This window comes from Aquila chrysaetos, chromosome 10 (genome assembly GCF_900496995.4).
Source record: "Aquila chrysaetos chrysaetos chromosome 10, bAquChr1.4, whole genome shotgun sequence".
NCBI classification, from domain to species: domain Eukaryota; kingdom Metazoa; phylum Chordata; class Aves; order Accipitriformes; family Accipitridae; genus Aquila; species Aquila chrysaetos.
The window spans coordinates 758,032-775,487 of NC_044013.1; the positions used below are offsets into that span (position 1 = coordinate 758,032).

A 17,456-nucleotide genomic window follows, 5' to 3' on the forward strand; every position below is an offset into this window, starting at 1 on the left:
CAGTGAGATGCATGTAATCCAACCACTTTGTGGCTACAACTCCATCAGCACTGTGGAAGGAGAGAACAAGTGCACAGCAAACTGTATGTGGTTGATGTCAGGAAGTGATCAAACCAGCACAAAAGCCATCCAAGCTGAGGTTATAGTCTTCAATAAAAAAAAATTTAAAATTCCCCAGGTTGATTGTGATGTGGTTAAATGAGGTAGAATCTGCATTTAGCTCTTGGCACTCGAATACTTTCTCACTGACGAGCGTCTTGTGTGCTAATCAGCTCTGCCAGGAGATGTTACTGCATGCAGTTCAGGTGCTGCTGTCACATCAGGACTGAGGAGGTTCACTGCGGTATCTTACAGGCCCAAAAGAGACGTGTTACCGTTCTTGGATATTTTTATTATTTTAGATGATGTAAAGAGCAGGATTGTTCATGAGGCAGGGGACAGTTACACTGAACCCTTCATACATCCGTCAGACTTTCTGTAATGGACGAAGAGACCGCTCCCTTCCAACAGCCCTGGCTTCAGCCATGCCGTCTCTGGTCCGCTCCAGCGGCATCAGGCACTGCTGGGCGCTGCGGCTGTGGGACAAGCTGGGACTGTAGAGACAGTGCCATTTCTTCCAGGAGACAGATAGGTCCCCAATTTCCAAATTTAAGGGGAAAGGCTGCTTTGCATGTATTTTGACCCCTCAGTCCTGACATTAATCTCTCTCTTAGGAAGAAAATAAGAAATGCTGAGCTTTAGTTACTGGCTTAGTCTTCTAAAGATTTATTTGACCAGTCCAATCTGTGATTCATTAATGTAAAATGTGTGGGTAACCACTTCCTACCATTGTGAAGGCATTTTTCCCTTATGTACAGAAGGTTGCTTCTTAGACCCATCTGCTGAATTGAGAAATCAGAATTCTAAATTTATATGCAAATTGAGACAATTGTTTTCTAGTGAGAAGTCTTTAAAAAATGCTTTTGTGACGATAGGAAAATTATACCAAATTATACACGTGGTCTGTACACTTTTGCTAAACAGCACTAAACAGAGCTTACTCTCGTTTAAAAATGAGAACAAAGTTGTTCTAGATGTTATCATCCCAAAGTTCTGCAAAAAAAGACTGTGTGAAACAGAGCTGTATTATTAAAAATACTTCACTACTTGTTTCATCATTGAATATTTATTAAAAAAATACTAAATAGTCAGACAAAGAAGGTAATCTGCATGACGGTAAAATCTGCTCTTTGGTTCTCAGATACTCTTGCTTTATGTGATCCATGCTCATGATAGTCATACAAAGTGGACAATGTTAAACTAATATGAGGAAGTCTATCCTTTACTGGAGATCTCTAGAAAGTAAATTCCAGAATTTCTAGAAAGTTACATTTCCAGAAAGTAATTTTATCTGATACTCTAAATGTTTGCTGGCAGAGCAAAAGTGCCTTAACTTTGTTTTAATTTAAATCCATTTAATCACTGAAAGAACCAATGTTAGGTAATAATGCTAGATCTAATTTTCCCCAAGTTCTTCCTCATTTTTTTTGCATGGTCATTGCAGATTGAATGCTGTAAATGTATTTAGGCACTTAGACGCCTATGGCTGCCTTTGATTAAACTTACTCCAAGAATGAACTCAGTCCAGCTGTAGACTTTGTTAACAGTCATTCATCCTGTATTTCTTACTTCAAATGACGTGAACATATGTTACTGTGAAATCGCTGCCAAGATGGTTCTTCGCTGTGCACTTGTACGCGCCAGAATCTGAGGGTTGGGGATTCTGGATGACTAATGTCCCTGGGGGGTGAAGCAGTTCACTCCCAGGTGCTCGGCTTTGGTGACCTGTAGGGAGTACTGAGTGGTCAGGTAATTCCCAGGTAATTTCTGGTTTTGGTATTCCCAGTGCTATGCAGTGGAGCTGAAGTGCTGCACCAGGCATCGTGTGTATGGTCTGCGGTGGTCTGTTCGTAATCCTCGGGGGATAGGCTACAATAACAACAGGAACAGTTATGGAGGAGTCTCCGGCGTTGTTGTGGGCCTTACACACGTAATTTCCTCTGTCGTGAATGGTGGCTTCTCGTATAACCAAAGTACCGTTTTCCAGCAGAATGTATTTCCAGTTGATCTGCGGTCGATCCAGCACGTAGCCACCTGGCAGAGTCCACGCTGTATTTGGTTTGGGACTCCCATCAGACAGGCAGTGAAGTGATAATGACTCCCCGCTAATACCCTTCACTGGCCCCGTTGGATGAGTGAGAATATTGGGCTTCTGGCCAACCTCCAAGATGATCAGCTTTTCAATGTAGCCAACTTTGTTCCTAGCAGCACAGCGATACTTTCCTGCTTTGCCTCCATCAGGATTATAGATGGTAAGGGTACCGTTGCTTCCTGTGAGAAACTGGGAAGTCTTGATGCCGCTGGAAAACCATGTGCCATTAGGCAACATCCAGCTGATGTCAGGTGGAGGGTTTCCATCCACAGAACAATTCAAGGTGGTGGTTTTCCCAGGCCTGGCTGTTATTTTTTCATTGAATGGATTTTTAAATATCGGTCTCCTTAGCATTTCTAATACCTCCAGCTGCACCACCAACATACTCTCTCCCCCATCATTACGTGCCACACAGATAAATTCTGCTGTGTCAGAAGGCCTTATATTCCGAATCTCAAGTGTCCCATTTTTGTGTACTACAATCCTGCTCCCATAATATGGAGCTGTTAGGAAAATATTATCAGGCATGATCCACATAATCTGAGGGGGAGGTGTCCCTTCTGCCCTACAGTCAATTTGTTTCTTTGAATGCCTCACTGCCGTCACTTTCATGATTGTTTTGTTCGCATATAAACCATTTATGATAGGTGGTTTAGCAACAACATCCAGTTTATACAATTTTGTATCATCCCCTCCAGGATTACGAGCAACACACATATACTCCCCAGCATCTAACAGTTTGACTTGACTGACTGATAGAGAACCATTGGAGTGCAGGAAGTGTCTGGCTGTTGACGAGGAGATCATGTCACTGGAAGGTAGCAACCAGAATATTTTTGGCTTGGGTTCTCCAACAGCTTCACAGTCCAGTAATGCTATACCTCCAGCTTTCACTTTAACGTATGTCTTGTAATTGTGCTTTATCTGAGGGGCTGCCATGATGACTGTGATGCGTATCTTCATTTCATCTCTTCCCAGTGTGTTTTCAGCGTAGCAGGTATAATCTCCTCCTTCTGTTACTCCCACTTTGTTGAGATACAGAGTTCCATTGTCAAAGAGGACGTATCTGCGAGACCTGTGTCCACTGTCATCTGCCAGCATTGCATTATTGATCACCGTACCATCTGGCAAGCTCCAGGATATTTCTGGTGCGGGTGACCCAGAGGCCTTGCAGTCCACTCTGAAATCTTTTCCGTATGGCACCAGTTTCTTGAAATGCTGTTTCTGGTCAATCTTGGCTGGTTTCATTGTGATGCTGACTTTCATCAGTATCAGATCATCTCCAATTTTGTTTCTTGCAACACACAAATAGTCACCTGCATCCTTTTCAGTAACTGCCTCAATAACCAAGGATCCATTAGGGTAGACATGGATTCGACTTCCCATTCTGTTGGCAGGGGAGGGAGAAAGAGGAAAAGAATTATGGAACAGAATGCTGGAGGTGAATACTGAGCATTGAAAGTGACGGACAGTATTAACAGCACGATGCGATACAGAAGTTCTCTCCAAAGGCACCGTGTCCACATCACCCGCCTACCCAGTGGGTTATAACTGATGTGTTGCCGCTTTTGTTGTCATGTGGATGTGCACGTGCTCGCTGACTCTATGTCGGTGCACAAAGCTGCCTCTGCCTTGCTGAAAACTGTTCTGTGAACAAATGAGCCTGTTGAACCTTATGTCCCTCATCCCACCAGCCTCTGCTCCTCTCCCTTGTGCTTCTCCTTGCAGATAACCCCTGGCACTTGCCCCCGGCCAGGGGTAGCTGGCAGTGCTGCTACGTGTTGTCCAGAACAACACTTGGCACCAAGTGATTACTCTCTAGCTGCCTTTCCTGCAGCAGGGCACAGACCTGGATCTCCCTCCTCAGCCCAGCTGCAAGTTCTCATGAGCCTGCTAGGAACATCCTGATCTGGGACTGTCTCTCCCAAAGCGAAGGTGAAGTGTTACTGGCAGGGGGAGACCCTCAAAGGTAGACTCGGCAGAGACTACTGAAGCCTCTTCCTCCTCAGTTCTACTTCACAAATCTCTTATAACTTTTCCTCCTATAAAATGAAAAAATTCAGCCAATGCATGATTAACGTCAGTTTCTTAATTCAAATATGACTTGTATCCATTTTGATAAGACCTCACCCACTTGTGACAATTGATGTGATGGGTTAGTAGATGTATAATAACAAGCCATCATCACAGATGTTTCACCACTGTTAAACATTTAAAAGTGTATTTAGTTCACAATGTTTTGTTTCAGTGATGTAACAGTCTCTTATGCAAGCACCAGAGAAGACAGCGTTTGAAGTTTCAAAGAGGTGGGAGAAAAAAAAAAGACTCCTACCTGTGCCACTGGTCAACAACTGCCTTGGAGGGTAACCTCCAGATGATCCTGGGCTTTGGCTCCCCAGTCGCTGTGCAGTTCAGAAGCAACTTATCCCCAAAATTCAACTGAGTCATTTCTTGAGAGGCGGTAGCTATTTTTGGAAGCGTATCTCTGTGTTCCACCACGAGGCTCACCACCCTCCTTTCCGAGCCAGTCGAGCTTGTGGCTATGCACTCGTAATTCCCGCTGTCAGCAGGGGCGATGTTGCTGAGGTGGAGGGTACCGTTGGAGAACAGGAACAGCTTTGCGTTTACAAACTGCAGAGGTTTCACCACTGTGCCATCAAAGAGGACCCAGTGGACAGTGGGCTGAGGATTCCCTTTCACGGTGCAAGGGAGCTTCAGGTTTTCCCCCATCATTCCTTCAACATGTTGCCTCTTCTCTTCCAGAATAGTGGGAGGTGCCGCAATGACCTGCAGTTTTACAACCAGCATGTCAGTGCCCGCTGGGTTTTTAGCCATGCACGTGTAGAGGCCCCTGTCATAAACGGTGACTTCCTTGATAATTAGAGTGCCATCTGGTTCCACGTGAACTTTGTCATTTCCTGCGGAAGAGTCGGAGATGTGTGTTTTATTTGCTAGAACCCACGACATGGTGGGAGGAGGCCTGCCCTCAGCTTTGCACTTCACTGCCACGGGCTTTCCGGAGTGAGCGGTGAGGAGCTGCCACCTTCCACCAGTGATGCGGGGCGGGTAGGCCACTACCGACAAGGTGACCAGGAGCCGTGCTGTGCCATGCGGGTTGGCCGCGGTGCACAGGTACTGCCCACGGTCCTCCAGGCTCGCCCGGGCGATGGAGAGCGTGCCGTTGGCAAACACCATCCATCTGCTGTCACCTCGGCCTCCTAGAGCGTCGGTCCCTACAGAAGCAAGGAGACAACAGCACAGCACGTCAGAATCTCTCTCTTCTGTTTCTTTTTACTCAGTCCCTGAAAACACTTTCCCCATCCTGATCTATTTTGCCCAAATAACCAAGACGCTAGTGGTAAGAAAGAGAGAAATAACAGTATTTTGCATATACAGTTCAAAGCCTTAAAGTAAAAACAAAGCTTAGTCCTCACTAGAGACAAAGTTTGGATAAAGCAGATGGGACTTTGCATATTCAGAAATATTTTGCCATAGCTTTGATTTGATGGTTTGTTACCACAGACAGATTTTTCTTTTCACTCGTCTCACTGTTCTGAAATAGCAGGTAACATACAATAAATATTGGAATCTTCCCACAATAAGCACAGAATTATAGTTAAATATAGATCATGTATTTCTTTTTTTTATTATTTCCCTAGAGAACTGTTTCATTATTAGCAGTAAGACACTCCAAGTGTGCTGGGATATCTTTCTTTTTCACTGTTTCCAAGCTCAGCTTTTCACTGATATTTCACGGTACTCCTAAATGAAGCAATACTTGAGTTCGGCACACAAAACATCTGCCAAATGACAAGACTATAATGGAAGGTAAATTCTAGAGAGGTTTATGAAGCTTACCTGACAATATCTTGGTCCACTGTATTGTTGGACGAGGGTTACCAGTAGCTTCACAAGGAATAAAAGCTTCTGAATTAGCTAGCACGGTAAAAGCAGCTAATTTTCCTCCAATTATTCTGGGCTTTGCAAAATGATTTCTACTTAAAGACTCCAAGGCTACAGGATTGGTGGTGATAGTTTCTTGACCTTGTCTCTTTTCAGACCAGCCTTTGACAGAACTGTCCTTGTCCCTTCCCCACAGAGGAGCACGCGGAGTCGCAATCTGTGATGACTTCAGTATGGTCAGTGTATTGACAGTTAATGTGTTGCCTCTCTCTGTGACTTCAGCAAAGGGCTTCTGCCAGAATTTGATTCCCGCCCCCAGAGGCGAGGTGGTTCTCGCAGTATGTGCAGGCGGCACAGCTGCTGTTGGGGCTGGCAGTGGGGTGGGATGCTGAGCGCTGTGAGGAGTGATGTCTGTGTTTGCAGCAGGAGCACTTGACTCGGTTCTGGCTGGGACTCTAGGCTGGGCTGCGTGGTTTTCTTGGATAACCCTCTGTTCCGTTTTCAGGTGTGAGTTTTCACCTGCCGTTGCGGTGGTGGCTTTGGTTTGCTGAGCCGGTTCTGACCCAGACGCTGCACAGACTCTGGCAGGTCGTGCGCTTGTGGTGCTGGAAGGTTGGATTGGCATGGTGGGGCTCTGAACAGTACGACTGTCGGGTGGTAACGTGGCTGACTGGATGTTCCTCCGTGTGACAGGGGTCACTGGTGTCTGTGTGGCTGCTGTGGGCACGTGCTGAGGTACCGCTGGTGCGTTAAGGATCCACAGTGCTGGCACTTCTGTCACCGAGACTGCGCTTGCACTCTCAGAGAGAGGTTTTGCAGGCATAAAACTTGTAGGCGTAGTTCCCGATTTAACTGTTGTCATGACAGGCGTGGCTGTATTCACTGAGGGAATTGCTGCAGTGCTGCGGCCAGCAGTCAGGCTTTGTGAAGTAGATGTTTTAGGGGGCCTCTTCCTCCTCTGACCTCTCTTTCTTCCCACTCCGAATATTTTACTTTTGGTGTCACTTTGAGGAGTACTAATAGGTGTAACTGTTGGCTTCAGACTTGTTACATCCATTTCTTCGGTTGCACTAGTTGCAAGGTTAGAGTAAGAATGCAGTTTTGCAGTGGGAAGATGTTCTTCTGACTTACCATGGCCATAATGAATGGGTTTGTTTAAAGACAGGAAACCACTGCTGTGATTCCCACCTGTTGAAATAGGTGTACAGTGCAAAGGAGATATTTTGGATGTAGATAATGCTGCCATAGTTTTAGGAAGCATGGTCGATACCTCTGTTGATGGAAATCTATCTGTCCGTTGTTTTGGTAGCTTCTTCAGAAGCACTTTTTGTGTACCATTTCCAAAGAGATGTTCCCAAGTAATTTTTCCTCTTTGGGAATTTTTTGGTGAGGTTCTAGGCTTAATGCTGGGTGAGACCAATTCAAGGGTGGAAGATGTCTTAGTGCTTATGGTATGTGTAATTTCTGTAGCAATATGAGCTGTGTGGATTCCCATTGTTGGTAGTCTGATGCTAAAAGGTTGGATATCAGCATTTGTCTGAAATGGAGCACTGCTCTCTAATTTCCATTGAGGAGTATCTTGGGTGCCCTTTGTAATGAAAGGCGTGACTGTTGTCGTAGCTTTTTGCCTTGCACTAGGTTCACTTTCCTCTTCCCTGAGGAATGCTGTGTTTTGATGAGTACCCACTGGGTGCTCCAATGGCATATTCATGGTAGAGGGGGAGGACAGAGGTGCTTCTGGGCTAAATGGGTTGATGGAGCTGCTTGAATTATTTAAGGTTGGTAAATTTGATACATGTTTCATATTCAGTTGCACATCTGCAGTCACAGTTGTACTTCCTCTGACAGATCCTGGCCTCCCAAAACTGTATCTGTGCTCCTTCATACTTGGAATACGTCCTGGTCTAACAATTTGTCTCCTACCAGAAATTTTCCTTCGTCTTCCATATTGCTGCTGGGCCTGGGGTGTGTGAGTTGTAACGTCCTGAATAATCTGAATTTGCTGATGAGTAATGATAGTTGAGGCCAATGGTGGCTTAGGAGTTACTTGTTTCTGAGTACTATGAAAATAAATGTGACCAAATTCAGGACTTGGTTCACTGACAGTCACTACAGATATCTGGTGATCTGTTTTGGTGGAAATCTTATCAATAGACTCAGTAAAAACATGTAGCTTGTCCATTGCATTTTGGGAAGTTACAGACTTGCTGGTGTCTGTAACATCTGTCACGGGTGTCGTAGATACAGATTTTAAATGCTGGTTATTACTTTGCCCAGAATATACTGACCTTTGCCCAGCAGGGAAGAGTGTAGATGTTCTACTTGCTCCATTTGATATAGCTGATTGTTTAATACCATTTGCTGATATTTGACTTAAATCAGATCTTTCCCATGAGTTTGTAGGTGTTAGATATGTTTGTGGCCTTCTGCTGTCAGATGACACAGACTGTGAGAAAGGAGAGGGTAGCGGAGTTACTGCCTCTGCAACCAGGAGAGAGGTTGTCCTAGCAGGAGTGTTACTTGCAGTTGTCTCAGGCCCTGCAGTTATCACGCTTTCCATTGCTCTCCCCAGAGTAGATACAGTGGCTGTCTCTGTTAGTGGCATCGTGAATTCTTCTTCTGGAGATACAAGATCACCAGATGTTTCCTCCTCATGCTCAGGTACTTCTGAGAACTTACGGACTTGAATAGGTGGTTTTGTTGCAACTTCTCCTCGTTTTTCTATCAATATTGAGTTCCTCTTTGTTTTTTCCAACAAGGCTGCCCAGCGCTGTGGATCGACTCTCCTGGCTGAGGAAACAAACTGTCTTCTGTGTCCTCTAAACTGCCTGCTTATTTTGTCCCTGTAGTGCCTGTAAGTCATCTTCCCATAGCTGTTCCTTTTGCTTGCACTCTGTGCGACCCGATTTCTGGATGCCGAGGCAGCAGATTCCTGATTAGCTGTCAGGGTAGCCAGAGTAGCTAAAGGCTGTTTCTGTGTTGTAGCAGAGGCCAGCATTGCATTACCAGAGCCACCACCCTCTTCCCATTCTCCCACATCTACATGCTTTTTCTTTAGAGTGGTTTTGTCCTTTCTAACTAGCACTTGGAAAACCAAAAGATCAACACCATACTGGTTGGCTGCAACACATCGAAAGTAGCCACTGTCTCGCTCTGTTACTCCTTGTATTCTCAAGGTACCATTGTCAAAAATATGTTTGTTTCTTACAGAATGATGAAGAATTGCATGCTCAGGTAACACCCAACTAATGGCAGCATCTGGAACAGCAGTGGATGTACAGGGAAGGTAAAGTGTGCTGCCAACAAATGTAGAACGTTGGGCTCCATTTACACTGTTGTGTTCCACGTAGGGATCGACCACAGTAATCCTAAATGTGAGAGTATCTGCATCGTTGTAATTTGTGCCTATGCAGTGGTAAAGCCCAGTGTCAAAAGTATCAGCTGTCCGTAACGTGAATGTTCCAGTTTTAACTACTATGATTCTTCCATCCTCACTGATATAAGGGGCTCTAACTTTGCTCCCATCGGCCAATATCCACTCTATTGCAGGAGCTGGTTCTCCAATTGCTTGGCACTTTAGTTCTACGGTGCCCCCGACTAAAACAGTGTGCTCCGTTTGTGTTTTGTTGTCCCTGGAGATGATGGTCCATTTATTTCTCACCTGTTTTTTGTCAGTACTGGGCAAAATAATCTGAGCATCCGTAAAGTACTGGATGTGCAATGTGTTAAGTGTGGTTGCTGTCCTGTCTAGCTGTAATGCCACTTTGCTTTGCATTAACCACGATGGTTCAGCTCTCAGTTCAGTCTCTATATTGGTAAAAAGTTCATCTTTTTCAGAGTAGATTTGTTTATATTTGTAACTAATAAAAGGCACGTTAGTTGCTAGGACGTTCCTTTCCAGTTTTAAGGGGGAATTACTGTACAGTGCCAGTATGCTCCATAGCTGCTGAATATGTTCATAATCAATGCCACACACAAGATATGCCGAGAATGATGTTTTGAGTACTGTACTGTTGCCATCTTTGTCGAATGAGATGGGAGACATTTCTTTAGGTTTTTGGATGGTGCAAACCAAGTTACCTCGACTTCCTGCTTGGTCAGTCATGTTCAAAACCATGGATCCTATAGGAGCTATGAAGTCCTTGGGAGATACAGAACTGAAATCCCCATCATCTGGCACTGTGAGGTTTTTAAATTTCAGGGAGTCATGTATGGCTGGCTTAGTGCAGGTTAAAGATGCAGAAGGAATATCCAGTAAGCTTTTCCCGTTACGATTTTTGGGACTAGCACAAACTGGGCATTGCTGACCACCGGAACTTCTGTCTTTTTTGCACTTTATAACATCTGAAGGGAAGAAAAATGCAGTAAGCTTTTGTGATACAATTTTTAGTATTAAAAAAGACATATAGCTACCAGCAAGTTTTCTCTTGAATAAAATATTAACAAAGTTTATCTTAAAGTAACCTATGAAAAGCTAAATTAACCTAAGAAAAACTATGAATTTTCTCTGATGAAACCACTCAAGGACTGTTGCAGCTCAGTGTGGTGCCCTTCCATCCCAGTGGTTTTACACCGTGCCAGGAGGGCTCTGCTGTGGTACATGGCCTTAGCTTTGTCCTGAGAGACACAGGCTCTAGCAGTTTGGGGCTAACATTATGCTATCATGTGCAACCTCTACTCAGGGCAGCAACAGAGAAAGTCCTCAAGTCCCGTTCCTTATTTCTTTTTCAAAGAATCAAGTACAATGTGGCCTTCGCTCTTGCCAGTTACATAAAAATTAGCTTCCTTGTTCCCTGTGGATTCTCCTGGTGCACAGAAGCTTCAGACTGGCCAAGGAAAATGTTCTGTTAAGGAAAGCTGCACTTGGGAATGGGTTAAGACCACTAGATTAATTTAATCTGGGAAACTGAATGGTATTAATCTGTTTATCCCAATTACATGCACCTACAAAAACCCTGTCTTCCAGTCTTTTCTGGGATAATAAATAAATAAATAAAGGACAGTTACCTTTATCAGAAAGAATAAGATGCTATAACATGATTAAAAAGCATAAACAAAGCCTTCGGCTCACCTGGTCTCCCTTTTGCCCATTCTGCAAACCACTGTAGATTGCAATCACAGGACCATGGGTTTCCATGAAGGTAAATGCTCTCCAGCTCAGACATGTAGGAAAACAGTTCTTGTGGTAGTGAAGTCAACATATTGTCAGACAAATATATGTGCTTCACGAAGGATATTTTAAATATTTGGCTATAGCGCAAGGTGACAAAAGTATCTGGATGAAGCTGCTTAAGTAGATTTCCTTCCAGGTGGACCAATCTCAGTGATGTGAGTCCATAGAAAACATTGGGATTTACAAATTCAATTTTATTGTGGTCCATATGCAACCGTACCAAGCTCTTCAGACCATAAAAAACATCCTGCTGAAGTACTCTGACCTTGTTATAACTCATTTTTAAGACCTGTTGATGAAAAAGTAACAAGTGTATAATATTAACCCATGTTATATTGTTATAAGACTCCTAACAAATTTCGATTGATGGTTACTCTGTGAAGTGAAAGTACTTCACCAGATCAGTAATGCGAGTGATTGGAAAAAAACTTGGTAGGAGGAATTATTTTTAAATGCAGTGTTAGTTGCAGGACTACAAGGATGCTTTCTTGTTCCAACAGTACTTCAGGGTGACACTTCTGCAGTCATTTACAAAACGCAGTGATTAAAAATAAAATAAAGCAATGCTTATTTCTCACTCAAAAAAATCTCAATTAAACCACACTTATGAAAAGGGTAAGCAGAATTTAGCCATAAATTGTGGTAGTGATTTTTGTTCCAGCCAGTGTTACAACTATAAAAATGCATGCAACAGTCTATTTTGTTTGATGTTTAACCAACAGAACTGCTAAGTGTGTTCCCAGTTTCAGGATTTGGGTCATGCGAGATGCATGCTTGCCAAACCTCAACTCTCAGGTGCCATTTTGTTGCTGACAGGTTAAAAGTCAAATTCATAACTATGAGATGAACAAATGTGGCATATTGCTAAAGTATTAAATATGGTACCCAAGACACCCTTTTTGTTGTTACTTTTCCTGTTAGAATTATACTGTTATGGTCATGAATTCTGTATTTTGAATATTAATGAGGAAAAACAGTACAAAACCACAATAACATGCAAGTTTATTTGCCAAATATAATTCCATTAAAACTATCTGTAAGTGTTGCCATCCTGCTTGTTGATAAGGGAGGAAAAGCCTATAGGACTCCATAAAGCTTATTTTATTAAGTCAGTTGCAAGGAGTTAACAAGCAAGCTTTCAGGCACAGAACTACCCTTTATGAGGGTTAATGAAACCTGAAGATCTGTATGCTCCAAAGCTTGTCTGGTTTCTGCCTTTCCCTCCCTGCCTCCCCCGCCCCCTAATCCTCTAAAACCAGCAACTGAGCCAATGCCATGTTTTCTGTCTGAACAGTTCAGGTTTCTCATGTTCTTAGTTCATCACAGCTACAACATTATTATTTCTCTGTAGCAGTTAATAACAGCTCTAGGTGGAAATTTAACTGGAGAATAAGTGTTACCTGTACATCAAATTACTTGGGAATGGTTGTTCCTAAATAATCATGTAAGTACTTCTTTATGTATTGAATATCTGCATGGCACAGTGAGATATGGAGATAGCTCCAGAATCCCTGTATGACACTGTACATTTACTATGTAAATAATAGTATAATACTTTTTACAATGTATGTAAATATACATAGTATTTTATAAATAGGTAATATTTCAGTTAAAGAACAAAACAGGCATCAAACACTACATTTTAAAATTCCACAAATATATATAAAATTATAAAACCAAGGAACTGTAGTTTTTTTAAAGCATTAAAATGTTTATATGTAACATGTTCAGTTTCTGTTCAGTAGGAGCATTTTTTTAATGAAGGATAGAACGAGACAGGACTATACTGTACTGAAGGGAAAGGCAAATCTGGATGGAAAACAAACCTCAAAAAAAAAAAAAAAAATCCCAGAAATTGACTAACAAATTAACTGAAGATAAGTTTCCTACCACCAATGCAGTACTTGGAGCTCTGCAGTCTTTCTCTCTCGTGTGAGAGTTTCAACTGCAGTTGTCCGTTAAGATATTGCTGACAGATATCTACCAATATGTTCATCATGCTCTTTAACCTGTACCTGAATGCCCACCTGGGAAGGAAAGACATTTCCCATTAGGATACTGGATCTTGAAGGCCCTCGTCTTCCACATGGATACAATAAGAAACAGGAAACCAAAATGCTACAGACCACTGGTCTGCTTCCATTTATCAGTGTTACTGCAGATTGCTTAAAAGTCATAACAAAAATTAAGATTAGGTCATCTCCTAATTAAGATTAGATCATTTAGTTCTTACCTGTAATGAACATAAATCACTGAACACCTTATCAGGGATTGTATTTATCTCATTGCTGTGCAGCATCAGTAACTCCAGTTTCTCCAGGCCAGAAAAATCTCTTTCCGTCAGTTTAAGCAAGCTGTTGTAACTGTAACAAACATTTCATCCCAGACCTGGATTTAGTCAGACAGCTAAACTTCACAAGTTTTAAAACAAACAAACAAAACCAAAACAAAAGAACAACTCTTTGGAAATGCATAAAGGTAGATAGCACTTCTGGTTGCTAAGATGAAATTTTAAGTCATTCCTTCACGTTAGCCCAAAATTTGGTAACTTTTCCAGGGCGGCCTTTTGAAGACTGTATTCACAGTGGATAGGGAAAGTAACTGCAAAAATGTGCAGACAAGAATGCCAGTTTTGGGCTTCAGTGCAGAAGAGCAAGGAGCTCCTGTAATGGCAGAGGTTGGTGATACGTTGCTGCCTCTTTCCATTGAGGGCTTTCCCGACACTGCAGTATCACAGAGGGTCCATGAACAAAAGAGAGCCTCCTTTGCTGCCCACTGAGAACTAGGTAAAACCAAGGGTACTGGGGTGAGCCTTTCCTCCTGGGACCTGAACGACGACGGCTGTGCCTAGCCTATGGTGCAGGTGGGTTCTGCAGAGTGTCTTGCAGTCCCTCCCTGGTCCTTGGCTGGACTATGCTGTCCGCCCTTTCCAGTTGTACCTCTTGAGTTTTAGTTCCACTCCACAGGTGTTCAATGGTGCACACTACTTGTTAATGCAGACGTAGCCTCAGCCTCCCCTGATTTCCATGAGCATACATACAGTATGGATAGTCTAGGCTGAATTTAAACAGGGAACCAAAAATGAAAGAGAGCGCCCTTTACGTGACAGCTGCACTGCTCTAGGAGGTTTTACCATCGGTCATCTCTAAGTCTAGCCAGCGCAGGTATTGACAGTGGCAATGCTACGCTATCCCAGAATTAGTAGGTGGTGTGTAAGCCTCGCAAACACTGAGTACCTACTCTGCGATGCCTTTGACTTCATGACTACTGTCACACTTGCATGACCTGATTAGCTAATGCAGGGACTCTTCTCATGGTGCAGTCAGACCTCCTATGCCTTGTGGTGACAAGTTGGATTAATTCACCAGTCAGTTAGATGGCCTTTCTGTAGTGGTAATTGATGTATTTCAAACACACATCCCACACGTCAGGTAACCCACAGTCCTCTAAAAGTACTGGTACTTAATTGTAAGACTCCATATACAGCATTTCCGGACAACATTGACAAAATCAATGGAAGGAAAGGGCAGACAGGAGCCAGGAGCTGGGATCTGGATCTGTTGCCCGGAAGCAGAAGGCAGATGAGGGGGAAGACTTCAGTGAAAACTTCCTTTTATATTTTCTGCATACACGTATCGATGATTCAAAGGTTATGCGTATCAAAACTGATGCAAGAATCAGTGAAATATTGCTGATGGGTCTCGTCATTTGATTGTATGACAAAGGACACTTGCTGGAAGCTGCGTTAACGGGCCAGCCGAGCCTGGGTATAATCCATTCCCTGTTCCTTTTAACCACTCGCAGAACAGAACCATTTTGGAGGCTGAAATGCTCAGATGAGTATTATTTCCCATAAACTCGACAGATAAAAGCATAGATACTAGCATTGTGTGACATTCTAAAGTCACAGCAAAGTCTCTGAGGATATTTAATACACATACTAATTTTCCAGCCCGCTGTCTGAGCTCTGAACTATCTTTTCCCGGAAGGAATTCTCTCTAGTTCAGACTCCTTCCGTGTTACAGATGCAAAATGTTTAGGTAATATAAAAGAATTCCTTTAAGTTCAAAACTTTCTGCAGTTCTCACATGCCCTGTGATACATCCCCCAAACTTCCACTTAGTGCTGGTGGTCTTAGGCTTTGCTAGCTGTGACTGCAACCGCTTCTGAACACTGCAGAACATTAAGCTCTTAATGTTTATTTATTGCTTTGGTTAGTTTTTAGCCCTAAATCTGAAAACTCTTCATTATTGCTTTGCAAAGTGTTGAAAGGTAACTGGTCAGAATATTTAAAATCTCGATGTTAAACGTACCCCAGGTTGATGCGCTCCACATTTGGAGGGATGTGCGGTGGGATGGATGTGAAGTACCGGAACGTGCAGTGCACCTCGGTGGGGACATAGCAGGCGCAGAGCCTGGGACAGGCGATGCTGCTGGGGAGGGTGGTCAGGCAGAGAGCGAGGAGGGTCCCCAGCCACTGGGGTCTGCATCCGCGGATTGCCTTCATCCTGCAGAAAACTACTACGCTACCGCCCTTCACAGCGAAAGCGAACGGGCAGATTCCTACAAGGAAAACAAAACACGCAAGCATTTATAGTGACATCTGTGCCGAGTTGCTCAGTTTTAAGCTGTGAGAACAAGAACAACTTTGTAACTGGAAAGAAAAACCAACCCGCAAACCAGACCCAAAACTCTTGGTTTTCCCCTCAGTACTTGTATCTGTGTAATGTTCTAAAATGTTTGTCATTTTAAAGAAACAGCCCCACAATTTCTTCGTCTTAGTGCGATGCGCCCCGAGTTGTTGCTTACAGGTAAAGTTTTAATTTCTGAAGGAAGCAAACGTGGAAACTGTCGTCTTTGGCTGCCGTTACACCGCGACTCCGGTTACGCAGAGCGGCTATAAATCTGCTAGCAATTTATCCTCGGGAAGGAACACGTCAGCTCCTTCCTTGCCAGTAATTATCCCAAGCAAAATTAACTAATTTCAAAGCCCGCGCGCCGAGCCGCCCCGCGGTCCATCCCACCCCCACCCCCGCAGCGCTTCTCCCGTCCCGGCGGCCGCGGACCGCCGCCCGCCCGCCCGCCCGTCCGTCCGTCCGTCCCCACCTGCGCCCGGGAGCCGAGCCCGCCCGGCACCTGGCCGCGGGGCCGCCCGGCGGCGGAGAACGAGTCCCGCCCGCCCCTACCTGCGCGGCGGCGGCGGCGGCGGCAGGTCCCGCCGGGCCGCGCTGGCGGCCGCAGTCCCCGGCGGGGCCGCTCCCTCGGGGCAGAGCCGAGCCGGGCCGGGCCGGGAGAATCCCGCCGCCGCCGCCGGCTCCTCCTCCCGGGAGGCGCCGCCGCGCTGGTGGGGGGCGCGGGGGAAGCGCGGCGGGGGGCCGGGGAGGGGGCCGGGGCCGCCGGCGGAGCTGCCCGCCCGTGCCCCCCGCAGCCGGCGGGGCTCGGCGCCCACCGCCGCCGCGTCCCGGGGCCGAGCGATCCGCGGTCGGGGATGCTGCGGGCCCGGCAGGGCAGCGCCGCTCCGCTCCCCCGCTCCCGTCCCCCGCCTCGTCGCCCCCGCCGGGGCCTCCGGTGCCACGGCGAGGGCAAACGCAAGGAAGCTGGCCCTCGTAGGTAAGGAGCGGAAGAGCTGAGGTTTGGCATCGGGGGGGGAAATCCTGCGGGACCCCTCCAAAACCTGGCTGGTGACTCTTCAGAACTAGCGCTACGCTCGCTTTGGGGGGAGCGAGGTTTATCCTCCTCGGTAGATCAAGTCCATCAGGGTACAAACCTTGCTGGTGTTTGTGGCGGAGATAAACCTGACTGGGGGCAGGTTTCTACTGACAGTATGAGTTGGAAGACATTAGTAGATACCTTTAACACCCAACTACCTGGCTCTCCAATAGCTCTTGAACTGCTAAACTTTACAATTGTATTTTAACAGATGCTTTAATTAATGCCAAATTATTGTATCCTTATGCGGTCCGGGTTAGGAGTTAAACATGAACCCTCTAAGCTGCAGGAAATTTCATCGCTGCCTGCACAAAGTTAAAATGTAGGAGATTTGAGGAAAACCCTGGAAGCGTTCAAGGCTGGGCTGGACGGGGCTCTGAGCAACCTGATCCAGTTGAAGATGTCCCTGCCCGTGGCAGGGGGTGGATGGACTAGATGACCTTCAGAGGTCCCTTCCAATGCAAACCATTCTATGATTCT

At 45.0% G+C, this 17,456-nt stretch overlaps 1 protein-coding gene across 2 annotated transcripts; it reads right to left on the reverse strand.

The window, feature by feature from the left end:
- Positions 1 to 1,168: 1,168 nt before the first annotated feature.
- On the reverse strand, positions 1,169 to 16,546 carry IGSF10 (immunoglobulin superfamily member 10). 2 transcript variants are annotated; one of them, XM_030029188.1, is made up of 7 exons: positions 16,454 to 16,546; positions 15,581 to 15,830; positions 13,501 to 13,630; positions 11,166 to 11,556; positions 6,050 to 10,438; positions 4,524 to 5,424; positions 1,169 to 3,578 (listed from the first exon to the last, which is right to left on the reverse strand). In XM_030029188.1, exons 2-7 carry the CDS (start codon positions 15,772 to 15,774, stop codon positions 1,670 to 1,672), a joined length of 7,914 nt encoding a protein of 2,637 aa, XP_029885048.1. In that variant the 5' UTR covers positions 15,775 to 15,830; positions 16,454 to 16,546; the 3' UTR covers positions 1,169 to 1,669. The 2 variants fall into 2 exon arrangements, with proteins under 2 accessions (XP_029885048.1, XP_029885047.1); XM_030029187.1 differs by lacking the exon at positions 16,454 to 16,546 and having other exon boundaries at positions 15,581 to 16,251.
- Positions 16,547 to 17,456: the final 910 nt, after the last annotated feature.

Bases quoted from the DNA above. Each gene is read 5' to 3' on its own strand.
- IGSF10 (XM_030029187.1), bottom strand. From the start codon at position 15,858: ATGCTTGCGTGTTTTGTTTTCCTTGTAGGAATCTGCCCGTTCGCTTTC. The intron at 13,631-15,580 runs GTACGTTTAACA...TGTTTGTTACAG, and splicing joins GTGGAGCGCATCAACCTGGG to TTACAACAGCTTGCTTAAAC. The intron at 11,557-13,500 runs GTAAGAACTAAA...TTTCATCAACAG, and splicing joins GTGATTTATGTTCATTACAG to GTCTTAAAAATGAGTTATAA.